This window comes from Dasypus novemcinctus, chromosome 2 (genome assembly GCF_030445035.2).
Source record: "Dasypus novemcinctus isolate mDasNov1 chromosome 2, mDasNov1.1.hap2, whole genome shotgun sequence".
Lineage (NCBI taxonomy): Eukaryota > Metazoa > Chordata > Mammalia > Cingulata > Dasypodidae > Dasypus > Dasypus novemcinctus.
The window spans coordinates 46,777,832-46,802,538 of record NC_080674.1 but is presented as its reverse complement, the minus strand read 5'-3'; the positions used below and the strand labels follow the sequence as shown (position 1 = coordinate 46,802,538).

Sequence of the window (24,707 nt, the reverse complement as noted above, 5' to 3'; positions counted from 1 at the left end):
AGCGCTGCGGCAGCGCGGGTGGGGCTGAGGCCCGGGGCGCGCGCAGGCCCCCCGCTCCCCGCTCCCCGGACTCCCGCCCGCTCCGCGCCCCGCGGCCGCGCCCGCCCGCCTGCGCCCCGCCCTGCGGCGCTGGGGCCCGCGGTCACTCGGGGTCCGGGTTTCGCCACCAGAAAGGTAAGCAGGGGGTTCTTACTCGCGAGCGGCTGGCTTGGGCGCGGCAGTGGGAGCGGCGGAGCAGGTGCCGCTGTCGCCAGCATCTCTGAACTGTTCTTGCTACAGGCTCACGCCTGTCCCGGGGCCGCGGGTTCTGCGCGGCGCCTCCTCCGCGGTTTCGCGGACCCCGCGCAGGCTCCACGGCTGGTGGGCGCGCGCGGGCTGCTGCGCGCCCCGGCGCCGCCGCCTGCTCCGGGCCGCGGCTCTTTCTCCTCGGCCCTGGGCTCGCTCGGCCGCCTGTTGCGTGGTCCCCGCTCCTCTCCTCGCTCGCTGCCGGCTCGTGCTCCGTTAGGCGCTCCGCTCCGGCGTCTTGTCCGTCGCGGCTAATCGGAAACCCGGCCGGCGCTTTCTCGGTCCCAGCACCACTAGTTAAATTTATATGGGTAAAATATTATTAAAATAAATATTTCAGAAATTATGCAAAGTTCCTAGAGTTGCGTCAATGTCCTCACTGCCCATGAGATGTTCTGGTACTGCTTCGTCTGTCATTAGACCCTAATCGTGTAGTGTTATTAGTCATGATTTCAGTTATTCTTTAAAAATAGGATTTTTAATTCTCCGAGAAGTAGGGTAGGTAGGCGAATGCAGATTTTTAGGCAGCAAGTACACGTTATTGCGCTGAAAATAAAATAGACTTTTAAAAGTGGGTGCAGAGCAAGTTGATTGAGCTACAGTTGCATTAATTCAGGTGCAAGACTAAAAGCGGTGTCTGCTCACAAGGTTGAGTTGGGAGGAGCAGCTTATGTGGCTGCTTGAGACAGACAGGAAGGTGGGGGAATGGGCAGGGGTGAGGACCAAGGGCCCGTGAGCTACAGGACCTACGCGGTGGACGTGTGGGAATGTGGACTGGTGGGGGGTGCCCCAGTTGGTGAATTAGCAACCAGGATGTTGGTGTAAGATTGTGGCCAGCAGATTTTGCTGGTGTCAGCCGGATTTCTGGGTTGCAGTTCTTCCTGGCAGGCGTCGGAGTCAGTACCGCAAAGGAGCATTGATACGTCAGCCTGCTTCAGTTAACCTCTTGTTTTAATGAATGAAATGGAAGCTCAAGCAAATCGAGATGGTTAGTGAAATAATTTATCATTCCAATTCCACACGGTAAAGTCCTGTCTGCCACTTGTTAGTGCAGCACGCTCTGATTCAGGCATCACAACTCTGGGCTTAGCTGTAACAGCTGAACAATAATCGAATAAGTGCCTGATTTAGAAGTGTTAGCATTTGGGGGAAGATAGGATTAGTTCTTGGGATGATTTGCTTATTATTGGATTTTCTTTTGGTGTGTTCTCCTGAGATCGATCTGTTCAGTGTGTGTTGCTATGGTTCTTTTTACATTTCTGAATTGTATTTAAATTTTTTGCTTTCAAATATTTTATGACAATTTTATTATTTATTTTTATACCGAGATTCTTGAATTTGTCACCACTCAGCTTTATAGTATGCGACTTGTGTTACACAGGGCCCATTTTAATATTGTTTTTTTTTTCATTTTTGAGATAGCAATTACTCTTAGAATTTTGTCGAATTTATTTTCAAATTTATTTCTTGTTTTTTAAGAAATGTTATTTCTTAGTCTTGTTCAAGTTATATTTTTCATATTTTAAATATTCATTGCATTATATGTTTGTAAATTTCAGATGCAAATATTTATAAGGTTTGTTTTTCATACATTTTGTAATTCTTTTAAAATATGTCTTATTTTTAACCTATTATTTCCTAATATTCATTATTGCTTTGCCTACTCATTACATTTCATGTTTTAAAATTTCATATCTCTATAAATACAAGATTCATTTATGTGGTTTATATCATACTCCTAAATATTTATAAGGTGTTCATTTTTGAAAATTTTATACTTTAAAATGTCCTTGTTTTTAGAAGATATTGTTTCTTAATATTGTTCACACCGTTTTTCATTATGTATCTTTCCATGCTCCTCATATTAATTTTTAATATTTCAGATATATTTGCAAATTTCATTTGTTTCGTATCCCAAATATTCATAAGGTGTTGATTTAATAACTTTTATTCTTCCTTCAAACGATGTCTTTTTTTAAAATTAAGGATGTTATTTCGAGATATTTTACACTCATGACTTGTAATCGCAGTCATAGGACTGCCAAGTTTATCGAACTTTGTTCTTTGTGGTAAAATCGCTGCATTGCCTAGGACAGTGCAGATTACAAATTCTTATTCTTGACAGGTTGGGGCGTGGTTTACTGGGGTAATGAGTCCTGCCAGTTACTTATTCTTTTGACCCCACGGTTTAGCACCGTATTTAAGATTTCTTGTTATTACTTAATCGTAACGACTTGATTTAGCTGTGCCTGCAAACTCTTCGTCTTAACAAGTCTCGGGTTGAAACGGAGCATGTCCTCGTCACCCTTAGCTGCGATTTCCAGCCTGGCTGAACTTGGGTTAGAGTCCTGAATGTGATTCTGCAGCACGTCGGGATTAAGCAGAACGTCAGGCGGTTTACAGTGCCTGCGAGGTCTAAATTGTAGTAAATACTGGTTTCTTTATCGTATGTGCACTTTAGCCATGCTTCTCAATTTTAACTCCAGTAGAAGTCGGGGCGTGCGATCAGAAGCGATTTCGTAGGCGTGCCAAGTTTTGGTTTAGCAATATCATCTCTATTTATACTTGCAATTTTTAACCCTCCTTGAAGAAGGAGTGTGCCGGTGAGTGCATTTTTTTTAGGGGCAAGAAATACCGGTTTAGTCGTGCCTGTCACTTCTTAGTGCAGGAAGCTTCAGTTTAGGCCTAATAGATCTGGACTTAGACGTGTAACAGTTAAGTGATAATGGAATGATTGCCCGATTTAGAAGTGTTCGCGTTTTATTTTTTCCTTTACAGTTAATCCCGGTAGGTTCATTTTCGTATTTTCTTTCGGTGCTTCCTGCTGAGATCGACGTGTTCAGTGTGTTTGTTTTGGTTCTATTTGCATTTCAGAATCATATTGTATTTTACTCCTTTCAAATATTCTATGTAAATTTTATTTTTAATATGCCGAATTCTTGAATTTGTCACCACTCAGATTTATGATATATGGCTTGTGTCCGCCAGGGGCTAGTTTTAATAGTGTTATCCTTTACATTTTTGAGAAATGCATTACTCTAAGAATTTTGTCAAATTTATGTTTTTATTTCTTCGCTTTTCAGAAATATTTCTTTATCTGTTCAAGATGTATTTCTCATTTTCATTGCATACCCGTTGTATTAAGTTTTTAAATTTCAGGTATATATATATATATTCAAGTTTCGTTTTAAAAATTTATTTTGTATACCTAAATATTTACAAGGTGTTATTTTTCATTCATTTTATATTTCTTTTTTTAACTTAAAATTTTAAACGTTACTTAGGTTACATAAAAAAATGTAGCCGATTCCCACACTTTCTCGCATTAACAACATCCTTCAATAGTGTGGTACATTTGTTACAATTGATGAACACATATTGGAGCATTGCCACTAAGTGTGGATTATAGTTTACAATATGGTTTAGACTTCTGCTTATTTTTGTAAGTTATGACAAGATATACTTCTTTAAAAGTTTTTATTTTTAAACATCAACTTCATTAATATAAAGAAAGCATACAATAATTTCTTAATCTTGTACAAATTATTTTCATATTGCTTTGCATACTCATTACATAACAGCTTTTTAATTTCAGATTTATGTGCAAATTTAATTAATTTAAATTTTATGCCTAATATTTATAAGGCATATAAGTTTTTAAAGTATATTTTATATATTTTTTGAAGTATGCCTTTGTTTTTTAAATGAATTACTTCATTAGGTTTATTTTTCATAATATTGCTTTTCGTTCTCATTACATTAAGTATTCTTAGTTTCATATATATTTGCAAATTTTATTTGTTTAATTTACATCACCCTAAATATTCGTAAGTTGTTAATTTTGGGACATTTTATAGTTCTTTTAAAGTATTCTTTATTAAGGAAATTCATTTTTGAAGTTCTACCGTTACATTTTTCATATTACTTTGCATAATCATTATATTAAATACTTAAAATTTTATATATGCCTATGCAAGTTTAATTTAATTTATATAGTCTACCTAACATATATAGTCTTAATTTTAGTACATTTTATATTTCTTTTATAGTGTTTATTTTTTCATATCATTGTTTCTTATTCTGGTTCAAATTATATTTCATAATATTGCTTTTTAATTATCATTACATTAAAGTTTTTTGTTTCATATATATGCAATTTTCATTTGTTTAATTATATCATGACTATTCATTAGGTGTCATTTTTTGTACATTTTATTCTTTTAAATTATGTCTTCGTTTTTTTAAGGATGGAATTTCTAGGTATTTTACACTCATTAATTTTATTATAATCCTAATACAGCAGGGTTTATCAATCCTTGCTCTTCTTTTGTGGTATAATACTGCCATTACTTAGGACAGGGTAGAGTAAATTCTTAGTATTGGTGAGTTTGAGGGGTTTATTTGCAGGAGTCACCAGGACTGATTAACTACTTCTTTGGATCCAGTCGGTTTAGCACTGTACATAAGAGTCCTTATTATTAGTCATAGCGTGACTTGTTTTAGCCGTGCCTGAAATTACTTCGTATAAACGAGTCCCGGTTTAGCAGAGCATGACCTGTTCATCCATAATTGCGATTTCTGAATCTGGTAGAAGTCGGGTTAGAACCTGAGAGTGAATTCTCTCAGCAGATCCCCATTGAAGCTGAAGAAAAGACGGTTTACCCTGCCGGCAACTTCCGAGTCTTAGCATATACCGTTTTCTTTATCGCATCTCCAAACAACAAATTTCGTTATTTATTATACACATAGTATTGGATTTGTCATCACTCGACTTTTTTTTTCACTACTTAACTTTATGATATATATAGCTTGTACCCGCCAGAACCCGATTTATTATTGTTATTCCTTTCATTTTTGAGAAATGCAATTACTCGAAAACTTTTGTCGAATTTTTATGACATATTTATTGTGTTTTTTTTTCAGAAATATTATCCCCTAATCTTCTTCATACTGTTTTCATATTATATCTTTAAAAACTCATCGCAGTATCTATGTTTAAATTTCGTGTGTGGATGCAGGTGTCTTTATTCAGTTCCTGGGTTGAGCGCGCGTGTGCCCCTGCGCTTGCGCTGTGAGCTCTGGACCTGGTGACTGGGGGCTTAGAGCCCTGTGTGGGCTGTTCCCTTCACCAGCGGCCGTTTTCAGCAGAACGAGGACGGTTTGCCAAGCCCGCGAATTCTAAGTCGTAGCATAGATTGATTTCGTCATCACGTCTCCACTTTAGCTGTGCTTGTGATTTTAACGCCAGCAGAAGTCAGCGTGCAGCGAAAACGATTTCTTAAGACTGGAAAGGTTTGATTTAGCAAGAGCAAATCTCCCTTTAGGTATGTTTGTGGTTTCTAACTCCCTGTAAGTAGGGTAGGAAGCGAATGCAAATTTTTAGGCCTGCAACTGTGGTATACTGGTTCCCGCATTTTCTTAGTGTAGCGACCTCCGGTTTAGACATAACGAGGGTGTGATTGGATAAAACCTTCAGACAATCGTAGGACTGCACGGATTAGAACAGGTTTTTTCCCCCTAGTACCTTTAATTCTCGGTTTGATTTGTTTATTTTTGAATGTTGTTTCCGTCCGGTGTGCTAAGATGGCTGGGTACAGTATGTTTTGCTATGGTTCTATTAGCACTTCAAATTGTATTTATATTTTACTGCTTGCAAGTATTTTGTGGAAATTTTGTTATTTGTTTTATACCGAGATTCTTTTTTAGATCACCACTCAGCTTTATGATATATGGTTTGCGTCGTCCAGGGCTCAGGTTAATATCGTTATTTATTTCATTTATGAGAAATGCAATTACTCTAAGGATTTTGTCGGATTTGTTTTATGATTTATTTCTTGGTTTCAGAAATATTATTTCTTAATTTTGTTCAAGTTGTATTTTCATATTATATGTTTACATACACATTGTGCTATGTATTTAATTTCAGATATGGATACAAGTTTCTTTATTCAATTTATATCGCATCCCTAAATATTTATAAGGTGTTATGTTTCATACATTTTATATTTCTTTTATAGAAGGTCCTTTTTTTAAAAGAGAGGTTTCATTGATTGAATCCGGGATCTCATTATACATAGTACGTCTTTATTTTTAAGAGAGTAGTTCTTAACCATCTTCCAATTATTTTAACTATTATTGCTATGCCTTCTCATTACATTATATGGTTTTTATAATTCATGTATATATTTATGCTAGCTTCGTTTATGGAGTTTGTCAGGTATCCCTGAGCATTTATAAGGTATAATATGAAGTAGATTTTATATTTATTTACGAGATATCTTTGTTTTGTAAGGTCAGTGTTTTGAGATATTTCACACTCATAAATTGAAATCGGAGTCATAGGACTGCGGGGTTTATCGGTCTCTAACTTCCACTGTGATCTTCCGCTGCATTGCCTGGGACACCGCGGATTACAATTTCTTACTACTGGAGAAGCCGTGGCCGGATCTTCAGGGATCATTGGTCCTGCCAGCTCCCTCTCCTATGGATCCCTCAGATTAGCATCCAATGTAGGACTCTTTCTTATTGCTTAATCATAGCACATCTGGTTTTAGCCTTAAGTGCAATTGCTTCATCTTCCAAATTCGTGGGTTTGAGCACTGCATATCCCCATCAGCTTGTACTGTGAATTCTGAACCTGGAAAAGTGGGATTAGAGCCCTGAATATGATTTGTCTTCAACAGGTCCCGATTTAAGCAGAACAAAGGCAGTTTAGCATGCCTGCGAATTCTAAATCCTAGCATATATCCGTTTCTTTTTCTTACCTCCACTTCGGTTATGCTTGTGATTTTAACTCCTTTAGAAGTCGGAACACGCAGGCAAAGCGATTTCTTAAGCTTGGCAAGAGTCGATTTAACAATAGCAAGTCTCACTTTACTTATGCTTGTGGTTTTTACTCTTTTAAGGCGGGTAGGAAGGCGAATGCAAATTTTTAGGCGCAGCTGCGGTATATTGCACCTGTCATTGTTTAGTGTGGCAAGCTCCGGTTTAGACATAACAGGTCTGGAATTAGATGTAAAAGCTATAGGATAGTCGTAGAACTGCACGGTTTAGAAGTGTTTGCTTCCCCCCCCCCCCAGTACAGTTAATTTTCGGTATGATTTGCTTATTTCTGAATGTTGTTTGCGTGTGTTGTGCTGAGATCGATGAGTGCAGTATGTTTTGCCATGGTTATATTAGCACTTCAAGTTGTATTTATTTTTTACAGCTTTCAAATATTTTGTGGAAATGTTATTTATTTTATACCGAGATTCTTTTTTGGTCACCACTCAATTTTATGGTATGTGGCTTGCATGGTCCAGGGCCCAATTTCATATAGTTATTCATTTCATTTATGAGAAATGCAATTACTCTAAGAATTTTGTCGGATTTGTTTTATGGTTTATTTCTTGGTTTCAGAAATATTATTTCTAAATCTTTTTTAAGTCGTATTTTTATATTATGTTTTTACATACTCATTGCACTATATATTTAATTTCATATATGGATAAAAGTTTAATTCAGTTTATTTTCCATCCCCAAATATTTATAAGGTGTTATGTTTCATATATTTTATATTTCTTTTACAGTAGGTCCTTTTTTTTTTTTTTAGGTAAGTTCCACTGATTGAATCCAGGACCTTGTAATACATTGTGCATCTTTATTTTTAAGAGAACAGTCGTTAATTGTTCCAATATTTGGTTTTGATATTTCATACATGGATATATGCCAGCTTCATTTATGTGCTAATACTGTAAACATTAATACGGTATAAATTGAAGTGTGTTTTTAAACTTATTTAAGGGATGTCTTTGTTTTGTAAGTGTTTTGAGATTTTTACTCACGAAATTTAATCGCAGTCATAGGACTTCAGGGTTTATCAAACTTTGCTATTACATTGGGATCACATCGCTGTGTTTCCTGGGACACCGCGGATTACAGTTTCTTGATACTGGAGAAGCTGTGGCCGTGGTCTGCAGGGATCATTAGTCCTGCCCGCTACTTCTCGTATGGATCCTTAGCTTAGCATCGGATGTTGTACTCTTTCTTATTGCTTAATGATGGCACATCTGGTTCTAGCCTACGAGCAATTGATTCATCTTCCAAAATCCTGGGTTTGAGCACTGCATAACCTTGTGAGCTTCTGCTGTGAATTCTGAATGTGGAAAACTGTGATTAGACACTTGAACGTGATTTGTCTTCAGCAGGTCCCGATTTAAGCAGAACAAAAGACAGTTTACGATACCTGTGAATTCTAAACCGTAGCATATATCGGTTTCCTTATTACATCTCGACTTAACTTGTATTTCCTTTTTTTCCCTTTCTTTCCAAGAACGGTTAATTTTGGGTATGATATGCTTATTTTTGAAGGCTGTTTGTGTGTGGTCTGCTGAGATCGATGGGTGCAGTACGTTTTGGCATTGTTCTGTTAGCACTTCAAATTGTATTTATTTTTTACTGCTTTCAAATGTTTTCTGGAAATTTTGTTTTATTCCGAAATTTTTTTTTTGGTCACCACTCGACTTTATGATACATGGCTTGCGTCGTCCAGGGCCCGATTTAATATAGTTATTCATTTCATTTATGAGAAATGCAGTTGCTCTAAGAATTTCATCCGATTTGGTTTATGCTTTATTTATTGGTTTCAGAAATATTTCTTAATCTTCAAGTTGTATTTTCATATTGTACCTTTACATACTCATTATACCATATATATTAAATTTCAGATATGGATGCAAGTTTCTTTTTTCAATTTATATCGCAACTCTATTTATAAGGTGTTATGTTTCATATATTTTATATTTCTTTAAAGAACCTCTTTGTTTATTTAACAGGAGTTTCCATTGATTGAGCCCAGCACTTCATAATATATAGTACAACTTACTTTTCAGAGAGTAGTTCTTAATCATGTTTCAATTTTTTCCCCCATTTTGGTTTTTCCTAGTCATTACATTACATTGTTTTTGTATTTCATAATATATATTTATGACAGCTTCATTTATGGAATTTGTCTCATATCTAGAAGTATTTCTAAGGTATAAAATGAAGTACGTTTTATACTTATTTAAGGGATGTCCCTGCTTTGTTTAAGGTCAATATTTCAAGATATTTTATACTCATGAAATTTAATCACAGTCCTAGGACTTCAGGGTTCATCAATCTTTGCTCTTCTATCAGGATCAAATTGCTGTTTCCTGGGACCCTGAGGATTACAAGTTCTTACTACTGGGGAAGCTGTGGCGGGGGTCCTCGGGAAGCCTTAGTTCTGCCTCCTCCCTCTTGTAAGGATCCTTCTGGGTAGCCTCCTTTGTAGGACTCCCTTACTGCTTAATCATAGCACACTTGGTTTTAGCTATAAGTGCAATTGATCCATCTTACAAATTCCTGGGTTTGAGCTCTGCATATCCCCCTGAATGAATTCTCAACCTGGAAAAGTGGGAAGAGAGCCCTGAATGTGATTTCTCTTTAAAGAGTCCCTATTTTAGCAGAATGAAAGACATACTATGAATTCAAGGTCGTGGCATATATTGATTTCTTTAGGACATCTCCAAGTAACAGGTTTTGTTTGTTTTGTACCGATATTATTGACTTTGTCTCCACGCAACCTTATGACTTATGGGTTGCGTCCACTGGGATCCTATTTATTACTGTTATTCTTTTCAATTTTGAGAAATCAATAACTAATTTTATGTAATATTTTATAATTTATAATTTATTTCTTGGTTTTTCAAAAATATTATCCCTTAATCTTCTTCATGCTGTTTTCATATTATAGCTTTCCAAACTCTTCACTATATATAAAAATTTCAGATATGGATGAATGTTTGGTTTTTCTTTAAAGAAGTTTTTTTTTACCTTCTGCCCCTCCCCCCATGAGATGACTCCCTCCTCTCTGCTCCCTGTTTCCACTTGCTGTTTGCCCTCTCTGTTTGCTCATTGTGTGTTCACTCTGCCTGTTCCCTGTGTCCACCAGTCTTCTTTAGGAGGCACCAAGTACCGTAACCAGGACCTGCCTTGTGGGAGTAGGTGACACACTGCTTGAGGCACTTCAGCTCCCCCTAGATGCAACAGTTTTATTTAGTTTATATCCTACCCCTAAATAGTTATAAGGTGTTGCATTTCATATATTTTAAACTTCATATTTTTAAGATTTTTAAAAAATTTATTTCTCCAGCCCCCCAATTTATTTCTCAGTTCCCCCATTGCCTGCTCTGTGTCCATTTCCTGTGTGTTCTTCTGGCCCTGCTTGTATTCTCATTAGGCAGTTCCGGGAACTGATCCTGGGACCTCCCAGAGTGGGAGAGAGGCGATTACTCTTGTGCCACCTCAACTCCCTGTTTTGCTACGTCTTCTTATTGTCTCTCCTCTGTGTCTCTTGTTGCGTCATCTTGCTGTGCCAGCTCTCCGCAATGGCTGGCACTCCTGTGTGGGGCGGCATTCCCGTGTGGGATGGCACTCCGTGTGAGCCAGCTTGCCACGTGGGCCAGCTTGCCCTCGCCAGGAGGCCCTGGGCATTAAATCCTGGACCTCCTACGTGGCGAATGGGAGCCCAATTGGTTGAGCCACATCCATTTCCCAGTACTTCTTTAAATGATCTTTATTTGTAAGAGAGTATTGCTTAATCATGTTCCCATTATTTTTCCTGTTAATGCTTTCCCCTCTCATTTCATATATGTATTTATGCTATTCATATATGTATTTATGTGGTTTGTCTTGTATCCATAAACATTTATAAGGTATAAAGTGAAGTACTTATTTAAAGGATGTCTTTGCTTTGTAAGTTCAGTGTTTCGAGCTATTTTACACCCGTGAATTTTAATTGCAGGCATAGGACTTCAAGTTTTATCAGCCTTTGCTCTTTTACTGGGTTCAAACCACTGCGTTGCCTGGGACACTGCGGACTACAAGTTCGTACTGCTGGAGAAGCTCTGGCTGTGGACTTCCAGGAGCATTAGACCTGCCTCGTGTTAGCATCCTATGTGGGACTCTTTCTTATTGCTTAATCATAGCACATCTGGTCTTCGCCCTCCATGCAATTCCTTCATCTTACAAATTCCTGGGTTTGAGCACTGCATATCCCCATCAGCTTGTGCTGTGGATTCTGAACTTGGAAAAGTGGGATTAGAGCCCTGAATGTGATTTGCCTTCAGCAGGTCCTGATTTAAGGAGAACAAAAGACGGTTTACTTCTAAGTCGTAGCATATATGCCGGCGAATTCTAAGTTGTAGCATATACCGGTTTCTTTTTTTTTTTTTTTCTTTTTCAATTTTACTTCGGCTCTGCTTGTGATTTTAACTCCTTTAGAATTCGGGACACGCAGGCAAAGCGATTTCTTAGTCTTGGCAAGAGTTGATTTACAAATAGCAAATCTTGCTTTACTTATGCTTGTGGTTTTTACTCTCCTTTAAGTAGGGTAGGAGGCGAATGCACATTTTTACCCACAGCAACTGCGGTATAGTCGCGCCTGTCGCTTAGTGTGGCAAGCTCCGGTTTAGACATAACGGGTCTGGAATTAGATGTAAAAGCTATAGGATAGTCGTAGAACTGCATGGTTTACAAGTGTTTGCTTTTCTTCCCCCCAGTACAGTTAATTATCGGTATAATTTGCTTATTTTTGAATGTTGTTTGCATGTGCTGTGCTGAGATCGATGGGTGCAGTATGTTTTGCCGTGGTTGTATTAGCACTTCAATTTGAATATATTTTTTACGGCTTTCAAATATTTTGTGGAAGTGTTATTGTTTTATACCGAGATTCTTTTTGGTCACCACTCAACTTTATGATATGTGGCTTGCATCATCCAGCGTCTGATTTAATATTATTCATTTCATTCATGAGAAACGCCTTTACTCTTAAGAATTTTGCCAGATTTGTTTTATGATTTATTTCTTGGTTTCTGAAATACCATTTCTTAATCTCGTTCAAGTTCTGTTTTCATATTATATCGTTACATACTCGTAGGACTAGATAAATTCAATTTCAGATATGGAGACAGATTTCTTAATTCAATTTATATCACATCCCTAAATATTTATAAGGTGTTGTGTTTCATACATTTCATATTTATTTTACAGTATGTCTTAAACTTTTTAGAGAGATTCCTTTGATTGAATCCGGGACCTTGTAACACATAGTACATCTTTATTTTTAAGAGAGTAGTTCTTAATCATGTTCCAATTATGTCGTTTTTATATTTCATACATACGTATATGTGTCAGGTTCATTTACGTAGTTTGCCTAATAATGTAAATATTATACTGTATAAAGTGAAGTAATTTTTTAACTTATTTTAAGTGATGTCTTTGTTTTGTAAGGTCAGTGTTTTATTTTATGCTCTTGAAATTTAATCGCAGTCATAGGACTTCAGGGTTTATGAAACTTTGCTATTTCATTGGGATCAAATCTCTGCATTGGCCGAGACACTGAGGATTGCACCTTCTTATTACTGGGGAAGCGTTGGCGGTGGTCTTCAGGGAGCGTTACTGCTGCCAGTTCCCTCTTTGATGAATCCCTCAGGTTAGCATCCTGTGTGGGATTCTTATGGCTTAGTCCTAGCACATCTGGTTTTAGCCTCACGTGCAATTACTTCATCTTAATAATTCCTGGATTTGAGCACTGCATATCCCCCATGAGCTTGTGCTGTGAATTCTGACCTGGAAAACGTGGGATTAGAGCCCTGAATGTGATTTGCCTTCAACAGGTCCCGATTTAAGCAGAACAAAAGACGGTTTACCATATGTATGGATTCTAAATCGTAGCATATATCGGTTTCCTTATCACATCTCGACTTAACTTGTATTTCCTTTTTTCTTTCTTTTTTTCCAATTATGGTTATTTTTCTGTGTGATTTGCTTATTTTTGAATGCTGTTTCATGTGGTCTGCTGCGATCAATGGGTGCAGTACGTTTTGGCATTGTTCTGTTAGCACTTCAAATTGTATTTATTTTTACTGCTTTCAAGTGTTTTGTGGAAATTTTGTTTCATTCCGAAAATCTTTTTTTGGTCACCATTCGACTTTATGATATATGGCTTGCATCGTCAGGGCCCGATTTAATATCGTTATTCATTTCATTTATGAGAAATGCAAGTACTCTAAGAATTTTATCCAATTTGATTTATGCTTTATTTCTTGGCTTCAGATATATTTCTTAAACTTATTCAAGTTATATTTTCATATTATACCTTTACCTACTCATTGTACTGTATATATTAAATTTCAGATACGAATGTAAGTTTTTCAATTTATATCGCAACTCTATTTATAAGGTGTTATGTTTCATACATTTTTTATTTCTTTTAAAGAACCTCTTTATTTATTTATAAGGAGTTTTCATTGATTGAACCCAGCACTTCATAATATATATAGTACAACTTTCTTTTAAGAGAGCAGTTCTTAATCATGTTCCAATTTTTTTTTTCTTCCTGTTTTGGCTTTTCCTACTGATTACATTATATAGTTTTTATATTTCGTGATATATATTTATGACAGCTTCATTTATGGAGTTTGTCTCGTATCCCTAAATATTTCTGAGGTATAAAATGAAGTACGTTTTATATTTATTTAAGGGATGTCCTTGTTTTGTAAGGTCCATGTTTCGAGATATTTTGTACTCATGAAATTTAATCGCAGTCCTAGGACTTCAGGGTTCATCATTCTTTGCTCTTTAGTCAGGATCAGTTACAAGTTCTTACTAGTGGGGAAGCTGTGGCGGGGGTCCTCAGGAAGCGTTAGTCCTCCCTCCCTTTTGTAAGGATCCGTCTGGGTGGCCTCCTGTGTAGGACTCTGCTACTGGGTAATCACAGCCCAACTCGTTTTAGAAGTAGGTGCTACTCCTCCTCTTACAAATTCCTGGTTTCGAGCTCTGCATGTCCCCGTGAGTGAATCCTGATACTGGAAATGTGGCAAGAGAGCCCTGAATGTGATCTGTGTTCAGCAGGTTCCTGTTTTAGCAGAATGAAAGACATTTTTTAATTCGAAGTCATAGCATATATCGATTTCTTTACGACCTCTCCAAGTAAGAAAGTTCGTTATTTGTTTTGTACCGATATTCTCGGATTTGTCACCACTCAACTTTATGATATATGGGTTGCATCCACCAGGACCCTATGTTTTACTCTTATTCTTTTCATTTTTGAGAAATCAGTAAATGATTTTGTCTAATATTTTATTATTTATTTCTTGGCTTTCAAAAATATTATTCCTTTTTTTGAAGACTTATTTTATCTCTCCCCTTTCCCCCCGTTGTCTACTCTCTGTGTCCATTTGCTGTGTGTTCTGTCTGCTTGCATTCTTGTCTGGCAGCACCGGGAATCTGTGCCTCTTATTTATTTATTTATTTACTTATTTATTTCTCTCCTCTTTTCCCCCCTCCCACCCCAGTTGTCTGTTCTCTGTGTCTATTTGCTGCATCTTCTTTGTCTGCTTCTGTTGTTGTCTGTGTCTTTTTGTTGCATCATCTTGCTTTGCCAGTGCCACTCCTGGTGGCCTGCACTTTTTCGGGCAGGGCGGCTTTCCTTGCAGGGCTCCTTGAGCATGGGGCACTCCTTGCATGTCACAGCACTGTGCGTTGGTCAGGTCACGACATGGGCCATGAGGCCCTGGGTATTGAACCCTGGACCTTCCATATGGTAGGCGCATGCTCTATCAGTTGAGTTTCATTCACTTCCCAAAAATATTATTCTTTAATCTTTTTTTTGCTGTTTTCATATTATAGCTTTACAAACGGACCACTATATATATACATTTCAGATACGGATGAATGTTTGGTTTTCTTTAAAGGATTGCTTTTTAAAGAAAATATTTTTTAACCTCCCCTCCCACCCCATGAGATGGCTCCCTCCTCTGCTCCCTGTTTCCACTTATTGTTTGCACTCGCTGTTTGCTCATTGTGTGTTCGCTCTGCCTGTTCTCTGTGTTCCCTGGTCTTCTTCAGGAGGCACTAAGTACCATAACCCAGCCTCCCGGGTGGGAGTTAGGCTCCACACTTCTTGAGGGACTTCAGCTCCCCCTAGAGGCAAATTGTTTTATTCAGTTCATATCCTATCCCTAAATAGTTATAAGGTGTTGCATTTCATACATTTTATACTTCTTTAAATTATCTTTATTTGTAAGAGAGTATTTCTTAATCATGTGCCAATTATTTTTCCTATCAATGCTTTCCCTTCTCATTTCATACATATATTTATGCTAGGTTCATTTATGTGGTTTGTCTTGTATCCCTAAATATTTTTAAGGTTTAAAGTGAAGTACGTTTTAAACTTATTTAAGGGATGTCTTTGCTTTGTAAGTTCAGTGTTTTGAGCTATTTTACACTCCTGAATTTTAATTGCAGTCATAGGACTTCAAGTTTTATCAATCTTTGCTCTTTTTTTGGCTTCGAATTGCTGCGTTGCCTTAGGATACTGAGGCCTACAAGTTCATACTACTGGAGAAGCTGTGGCCGTGGTTCAAGGAGCATTAGAACTGCCAGCTCCCTCTTGTATGGCTCCCTCGTGTTAGCATTCTATGTAGGACTGTTTCTTAGTGCTTAATGATAGCACATCTGGTTTTGGCTGTACATGTAATTACTTCATCTTACAGATTTCTGGGTTTGAGCACTGCATATCCTCATGAGCTTGTGCTGTGAGTTCTGAACTTGGCAATGTGCAATTAAAGCCCTGAAATGGTTTGTCTTCAACAGGTCCCGATTTAAGCAGAACAAAAGACAGTTTACCATCTGCGAATTCTAAGTCGTAGCATACATTGGTTTCCTCATTGCATCTCCACTCCAGCTATACTTGTGATTTAAATCCCTCAGAAGTCGAGTCACTCAGAAAAAGTGATTTTTTAAGCTTGGCAAGAGTTGATTTAACAGTAGGAAGTCTCTCGTTAGTTATGCTTGTGGTTTTTACTCTTTAAGTGGGGGTTAAGAAGGCGAATTCAAATTTTTAGGCTCAGCAAATGCGGTATGTTCGTACCTGTCACTTCTTAGTGTGGCAAGCTCTGGTTTAGACATAACAGGTCTGGAATTAGACGTAAAAGCTATAGGATAGTTGTAGAACTGCATGGTTTAGAAGTGTTTGCTTTTTTTGTCTATTTTTTTTCCCAGTACAGTTAATTTGTGGTATGATTCGGTTATTTTTGAATGTTGTTTGCATGTGGTGTACTGCAATAGATGGGTGTAGTATGTTTTGCCATGGTTCTATTAGCACTTCAAATTGTATTTGTTTTTTATGGTTTTTAAGTATTTTGTGGAAATGTTATTTGTTTTTTACCAAGATTCTTTTTTTGGTCACCACTCACCTTTATGATACATGACTTACTTTGTCCAGGGCCCGATTTAATATTGTTACTAATTTCATTTATGAGAAACACAATTACTCTAAGAAATTTTGCTTGATTTGTTTTATGATTTATTTCTTGGTTTCAGAAATATTATATCTTAATCTTCAAGTTATATTTTTGTACTATACCTTTACATACTCATTGAACTATATATATTAAATTTCAGTTGGGATGCAAGTTCCTTTATTCAATTTATATCACATCTCTAAATATTTATGAGGTGTTATGTTTCATACATTTTATATTTCTTTTACAGTACGTCTTTATTTTTTTCAAAGGAGGACCCATTGATTGAGCCCGGATCCTCCTAATAGATAGTACATCTTTATTTTTAAGAGACTTGTTTTAATTATGTTCCAATTAATTTTCCTGTTCTTGCTTTGCCTACTCATTACGTGATTTTTATATTTCACATATATATTTAAGCCAGTTTCATTTATGTAGTTTGTCTGGTATCCCTAGATATTTATAACGTATTTATTGAAGGGATGTCTTCATTTTGTAAGGTCAGTGTTTTGAGATATTTTACACTCATGAATTTTAATCTCAGCCATAGGACTGCAGGGCCCATCTAAACCTGATAGAAATGAAGTTGGAGCTCTGAATGTGATTTCTCTTCAAACGATTCAGTGGGAAAAAGCCGAATTCTAAGTCGTAGCCAGTACCGGTTTCTTAACCATATCTCCACTTCAGCTATGCTGGTCAATTTTAACTCCTGCAGTAGCTGGCGCTTGCGGGTAGTAGCGATTTCTTAGGCCTGGCAAGTTTTGGTTTAGAAATAGTAGGTAAGATTGTTTTCTAGCCATTCATTTTCAACCTCCTTGAATCCCTGTGTCTAAGATGTGTGTCTTGTGGACAGCATATAGATGGGTTGTATTTCCTTATCCAGTCTTCCAGTCTGAGTCTCTTGACAGGTGAGTTTAATCCACTGACATTCAGTGTTATTACTTTCAAGGAATTACTTGTATTAGCCATATTTTCTTTGGATATGTGTTTGTCATATATTTTTTTTCTCTTTTTGTCTTTTCAGTTGCTTTTACACTCTCCTCCAACTCTATCTCTCTTGTTTTTTTTCTTTCTTCCTGCAGAACTCCCTTTAGTATTTCTTGAAGAGGAGGATTCTTGTTGGCATACTCTCTTAGTTTCTGTTTATCTGTGAATATTTTGAACTCTCCATCATTTTTGAATGCTAACTTTGCTGGATAGAGTATTCTTGGTTGGAAATTTTTTTCTTTTAGTAGCTTGACTATGTCATACCACTGCCTTCTTGCCTGTATGGTTTCAGATGAGAAATCAGCACTTAATCTTATGGAGTCTTCTTTGTATGTGATGGTTCTCTTTTCTCTTGCTGCTTTTAGTATTTTTTTTTTTTTGTCTTGAGCATTGGATAATTTGACAAGACCTTTCTACACATGCCTCTTCTGTTACTTTTAATGGAACTGTGGTTGGCCCTGGGGTTGGTGTATAATCAGGAGACCTGAATCTCTGGACTGTCCATGTGACAGGCAGGCCTGAGTGTCCAGCAGAATTGCAACTCCTACGGTCTAGTTTTTTGGACTTACCCTGGCCAGTTAACAGGGAGATGAAGAAGGTTATCCACCACACCAGAGTGTCAAGAGTACCTACAACTGCAAGCAGGACAATTGCATCCGTCATGAATGTGGAATCTAAGCCCCCTCTTGATGTAGAGTGGGACTGAACATAACGATCCCAGGGTCCACAGGATGGAGAAATAGGGTATGGATTAAAGTGGACTTACCGGTGTTCTGCTGTGGAAATACCGTGATTAGTAATGAAAGAAATTGTAGCACTGATGTGGAGCAAGTGGCCACAGTAGCTGCTGAGGGTAGGGAGAGGGAAGAAGAGATGTGATGTGGGGGCATTTTCAGGACTTGGGAGTTGTCCTGGGTGGTTCTGTAGGGACAGATGCTGGACATTGTATGTCCTGGCCCACTGGGTAGACTGGGGAACAGTGTAAACTACAATGTAAACCACTATCCATGTGGTGCAGCAGTGCTCCAAAATGTATTCACCAAATGCAATGAATGTGCCACGATGGTGGAAAAAAAAAGAGTAGGTGTCTCGCTTTAGTTGTGCTTGTGATTTTTAACTTGCCTAGAGGTACTGGTGAGTGCATTTCTTTAGGGGCACCAAATATCGGTTAAGTCATGCCTGCTGCTGTTTAGTTTATCACGTTTCTGTTGAAGCTGCACAGTTCTGGGCCCTCAAGGTAACAGCTGTACGGTAATCAAATAACTGCACGGTCTAGAGGTGTTTTCATTGTTTTAGTAGGGGTAACTCTCAGTATTCGCTTATTTTCGGATTTTCTTTCAGTGATGTGTTGAGTGTATTTTCCTGTGGTTCTATTTGTATTCCAGGATTGTACGTAAGTGGGTTTTTTTTTTGCTTTCAAATATTTGATGTGAATTTTATTATTATTTTTAATACCAAAATTTTAAAAATTGTCGCCATGCAGATTTATGTTACCCAGTATTTGTCAGTCAGGGGCACCTTAAAATTGTTAACTTTTTTTTTTTTTTTGAGAAATACCCTACTATGAGAATTTTGTCGAAATTATTTTTTAAAACGTTTTTCCTTTTTTTTTCAAAAGTACTTTTTCTTAGTCTTATTCAAGTTATGTTTTTCACATTATTGGTTTGCATACTCACAGCATTAAATATATTAAAATTACAATGTTGTATATGTAAGTTTCCCTTTTAAAATTCATATCTGTCCCTAAATTATAAGGTGTTATTTTTCATACATTTTATACTCCTTTGTATGTTTGTTTTTTATGGTTATTATTTATTAATCTTGTTCAAAAATTTTTCACGTATTTGCATGTTTTAAAATTTCAGGTATAAATATATGCAGGTTTCATTTCAATTTGTATCATACCCCTAAATATTCATAAGAAATTATTTTCATTAGATTATACCGCTATATAAAACTTTTATATAGTTCATATACATGAAAGTTTGTTCACTTAATTTATATCGTATTTGTGCCTGGGATTCGTCATGTCAAATTCTGCTTCGAGTAGTTAGTCCCGGTTTAGCCACGCTTGTTTTCTTGAACGGAAGTCGAGTTCGCAGTATAAAGGAAAGTGGTTATAGAGCGTAGCAAGAACCGGTTCAGCACCGCTCGGCTCTCTTCGGTCCCTGCGTCGCTAGCTGCACCTGGTCGGTGATATCACATTCACCTATTTCGTTTTTCTGTACAGGTTGCTTAAGTTTCCGTTTTATTACGGTTCCGGAATGGCTTGTTTGGGTTCGAGCAGGCTCAGTTTGGGAGAGCATAAATACCCGGGCCGCGGGAGGAACAGCACACTGCTTTCTTTGCAAACGCTGCAGCGCCTCTGGTCGCGGATCTTCGCGATGCAGAAAAGTCTTGTTCGCTGTGTGCAGCCTCTGGCGTACGCACAGGAGCTGCCGGAGGCCCAGCCTTGGGCACCCCTGAGCGCAGAAGATTCTGGGCCGTGGCCGCTGCCTTTCTATCCGGTTCTGGGAGAGTCGCCCCGGGGCACCTGGGACTCCGGGCCGGAGCTGCTTTCCAGTCCCTGCTGGCGGCTGCGCTGGGTCTACCCGCAAAACGGACGCTTTCCCGGAGCCCAGCGCACCCCGCAACCAAGCGCCGCCCTCCCGCCTCCGGGCCTTTATTCCGAAACACCTGAAAAGCCAGAGGCGCCCTCGCGAGCCGGGGATCCTGCGGCGGACACCCGCAGACTCACGCTCCCGCCGCTTCCCTCTGCCCAGTCGCCACGCCCTGGAGATGGCCCGCCGCTGGCCGAGAGCTCCGACCGCCGCGCGCCCGCCCCCGCTGGGTGGGGCCGCCCCTGGGCGCGCGGCGGCTGCCTGCGGTGGCTCGGTCGGGCGCTGCTGCGCGTGCGGAGGGGCTGCTGCCCCGCGCTCTGCGGCGGGAGCGCGCCCTGAGAGTGCCGCGCGAGTCCTGCCCACCCTCCTCTTGGACAAGATTCTTGGCTCCGGAAATAAAAATGTATGACGATGCGCCTCCAGAGTCTGATGTCGATTTTTGGTTCTCTTTTTACTTTTCTCCTTTCAGTGTCGGGCCCCCTTTAGAAAACATTTATTTTCATTTCACTGTGCATTCCTTTTTAAAAATGATATTGGTATTCTGTTCAATTTTCAGAGGTTCTGTTTTCATATTACTGTAATAATTTGGCCAAATTCGTTATTTTAAAATATATTGCTGAGGGATATCGGATTTTCCCGTATTTGTCGTTTTCATAGTATTTTTGAATTTATTGCAATCGCTGCTCATTAATCTTCTGTAGATGTTTTTTTTGCATGACTTATGGCTCGTTCAACTTACCTTTTATCATTTTACATATTTTATTTTCCTCTTAAACATTTTTTTTGGAAAAAATAAACAAATTTTTATAAAATATTACTGCCATAAATTTTTATACCGTGTGATTTCACGGTATGAGAATATTACTTGTTTTTACCCTCTTGTCTTTTTTAAGGATAGTATTTTCTTGTATTTTACAGTCAGAATTTTAATAATTTTAATCACAGTCAAAGGACAGCGCGGTTAATGAATGTTTATTTTTTGGGGGGGGGGGGAGGATCGTGGGATTGCTAGGACAGCACGGATTGCAAATTCTTAGTTTTGGAGACTTAGGGTTAGGTTGCAGGGTCATCAGTCCTGCCAAATACTTATTCTTTGGATCCTTCGGTTTACACCATACACATGATTCCTTATTATTACCTAATCGTAGCACGACTTGCTTTAGCCGTGCCTGCAGTTATTTCGTCTTAGGAAGGCCCGGTTTAAGCAGAGGGTGACCTGGTCAGCCATAGTTATGATTTCTGAACCTGGTAGGAGTGGGGATAGAGTCCTGAAAGTGATTTCTCTTCAGCAGATCCCGATTTAAGCTGAACAAAAGACGATTTACTTTTAAGTCGTAGCAGATATACCGTAGCATATATGTTGGCGGTTTCTAAGTCGTAGCATATACCGATTTTTTAATCCCATCTCCACTTTAGCAATGCTTGTGAATTTTAACTCCAGGAGAAGTCGGAATATGCCGGCAAAAGCGATTTCTTAAGATTCGCAAGTTTGGTTTTAGCAATATCAAGTGTTGCTTTAGTTATGCTTTTGTTGTTTAACTCGCCTAGAAGCAGGGCAGGAAGGGTAATGCAAATTTTTAGGCGCAGCAAGTATGTGTAGTCCTACTTGCCGCTTCTTAGAGTAGCAAACTCCGGTTTAGACATTACAGGACTGAGATTAGATGTAAAAGCTATAGGATAATAGTGTAACTGCATGGTTTATGTGTTTGCATTTTTTTTTCCAGTACAGCTAATTACCTATCATTTGCTTATTTTTGAACTTTCTTTCAATGTGGTCTGCTGAGATAGATGTGTGGTTTGTTTAGCTGTTTCTCTTAGCATTTCAAATCGCATTTATTTTTATTGCTTTCAAGTAGTTTATGGAAAATTTTCATTTGTTTCATATCGAGATTCTTGAATTTGTCATCACTCAACTTTTTGATACATGGCTTGCGTCCAGCAGGGCCTGATTTGCAGCTACTCTAAGAAGTCTTAATTTGTTTTATGATTTCTTGTTTTTTTTCAGAAATATTTATTATTGCTCATTATATTTTCATATTATACCTTTATGTCCTCATCACACTTTATATATTACATTTCAGATGTGGCTGCTGTTACAACTAAGCTTCTGAAGGCCATGGTTTGGGGATATCTGACAAGACCAAAAACATACCTGGAACAGCTCCATTGGGACTTATGAATAGGAAAGGGTCTCTGAAGGTGGAGGTTTGGAGAATGAAGACAGTGCTCCATGACGATCAGGAAAATAAGGTGCAAAATAGAGAGTCTCCACACAAGTACATTTTGTAAGAGTTTTTGTTGGGGTCACGTGAAACACATAAATGAGGTCTGATGATGTTATTGTAGGAAGGAAATATACAGCCTTGAGAAAATTACTCTATGACACCATCTGTCCGTTGTTTTCCTTTGGGGATGTCTGTTACATTTTCACTTGTGTCCTGGAGCATGATTTCTGGGAGCTGAATTTCCCTTAGGGAGGGAGAGGCAGGTCAGGGGTCCAAGGGACCTCCACCGTCCACTCCTGTGCAGCAGCCCATGTTGGCCATAGGACACACCCTGCATCCACCTTTCACAGTAACAGTACAGCATACAACAGAATAGCAAGAGTCCTCCGTCAAAAGCTAGTCAACCTATAAAGACATGTGGCCAGAGCCAAGAGAGGGAGTTAAACCAGAATTAACAGGGGGTTAATAGCTAATTTATCAATATGACTGATGTGCTCTTACGTATGATTTGAAACTTCAGGGACATTGAGAGTGATGAGGAATATTCACACAATATTGAGAGGGTATTGTTCCATACTTTTTGATGAGTTGTATTCTGCCATGCCAGCACGGTGTTCCGTATTGTCCAATTTGCAGGAGTTAAGGTGCAAGGCATATTGTGCTGATCTAACAGTATACAAGCAACATTTCCATTAGCAGATAAAGTACCAGGTAGGGGAGTCTTATGAGGATGCCTTTAATACCATACATTTCCTCCCTTTAAATTCTTTGAGTTTTCTATGGTAAAATAAAAGACTAATTTAGGCATAAGGTTAGCCCACATAGACACACATAGGGCCTCACCTATTTGCTGTCCTGATTGGTTGCCTTTCTCTACCTTTACTTGTCAGCTTTTCGGGAACCAGTGGGGAGGCCTTTCTGTTTGGAGTTATTACAGACTTTTGAGCCTGGGACTTTCAAACGGGACCTTACGACTAGGGTCTTTGTTGGGCTTTATTTTGACCAGCTGCTTTCCCTGTTTCCTATACTAACCTGCCTCAGCATTCCGCTCAGAGAATTCATATCCTTATTCTTAAGGGGGAGCTGAAGGGTGACTGTCATTTTTCTATAGCTGCTTCCTGCTGGTTAGGGGCAGTATTCCCTGCCTGTTGGGATGTGAAATTCTCTGGCTATTCTGTTGAGGTTGAGAGAAGGTGAGTCCAGCACTGTGGTTGGAACTGGATGAAATCCCTGCATGACTAATACCTTGTTCTGGAAGCCACTGATTCTGGAAGAAATAAACAGAATTTTGAAGATACATGGTCCTACTAAAAGAATACAGGACCTGCTGTATTTGGTATAAACTGCCACCCCCAGTTCCCACATTGGTGGTTATTCCTAGGGCAGTTAGGAGAGGGATTAGGAGAAGTACTGCCTTTGACATAACCTCACAAAGACAATATAGTGTGAGATTGGAATGGTAAATGAATTTACTAACCATCTTTATTTACTTGAGCTTCTATTTTAACTAGGAAGTTATAAAGAAGAAATGGAGGTAACTGAAGCAAGCTGACATTCCAATAATCCTTTGCGGTGTTGATAAAAATGTCTACCCCAGCTTGGGAGGAAGAACTGTAACAAAGAGTTCAAACTGACACCTGCAAGGCCTGCTATTCTTCATCAGATAGCCTCAACCTTAAACATCTTGCTTGCTGATTAATGAACTGAGCCTCAAGAACATCCTGCTCAAATAATCCTACAGCCTTGTAAAGCATGGAAAACGTACCAAGCATAAATTGTGCTGCCCTTATCACTCCCCAATGCCACCCCCTATAACTTCCCTTGGTCTCAAGCAGCCATATAAGCTACTCCCCCAACTCAACCTTTTGAGCAGAAATCTCTTTTGATGCTGCTTCTGCATTAATGTAACTTTAGCTCAATAAACTTTGCTCTGCACCCCCTTTTAAAGTCTGTTTATTTTATTTTCAGCACAACAATAGGCAACAACAAGACAAGTATATGGAAAGCAAAATAAAGACAGTATTTAAGAGAGCCATTCTTTTATCTTATAGGCACATTCATTAACTACTTAGAAAATGAATTATGTTAACCAGGACTTTTAACGTGTTCAATATCATTCAATATCAATGTTATTCTATACGATCTAAAATAGAACAGATATTACTATATTCATCAGGCATACAGGTACGTATTTATCCTATTTAATGCACTAATTGATGCACAAGTTCCTCTTTGAGTTGTGATTAATAGATTTAAGCTCTAGGTTTGCATACCATACATGTCTCTCTATGAGAGCAGGCCAT

At 38.4% G+C, this 24,707-nt stretch overlaps 1 protein-coding gene and 1 long non-coding RNA gene across 5 annotated transcripts; both read left to right on the top strand.

Moving 5' to 3' along the window:
* Window positions 1–45: 45 nt before the first annotated feature.
* Window positions 46–24,344, top strand: LOC131280632 (uncharacterized). Of its 4 annotated transcripts, XR_011645675.1 has the most exons (4): window positions 62–174; window positions 1,161–1,273; window positions 22,261–22,429; window positions 23,916–24,344. It is a non-coding gene; the product is annotated as an uncharacterized lncRNA (long non-coding RNA). The 4 variants fall into 4 exon arrangements; XR_009188306.2 differs by lacking the exon at window positions 1,161–1,273 and having other exon boundaries at window positions 46–174; XR_011645676.1 differs by lacking the exons at window positions 62–174; window positions 1,161–1,273 and adding an exon at window positions 2,983–3,072.
* On the top strand, window positions 13,516–22,254 carry ANXA2R (annexin A2 receptor). Its single transcript, XM_058308543.1, has one exon. It carries the CDS (start codon window positions 19,844–19,846, stop codon window positions 20,516–20,518), a length of 675 nt encoding a protein of 224 aa, XP_058164526.1. The 5' UTR covers window positions 13,516–19,843; the 3' UTR covers window positions 20,519–22,254.
* Window positions 24,345–24,707: the final 363 nt, after the last annotated feature.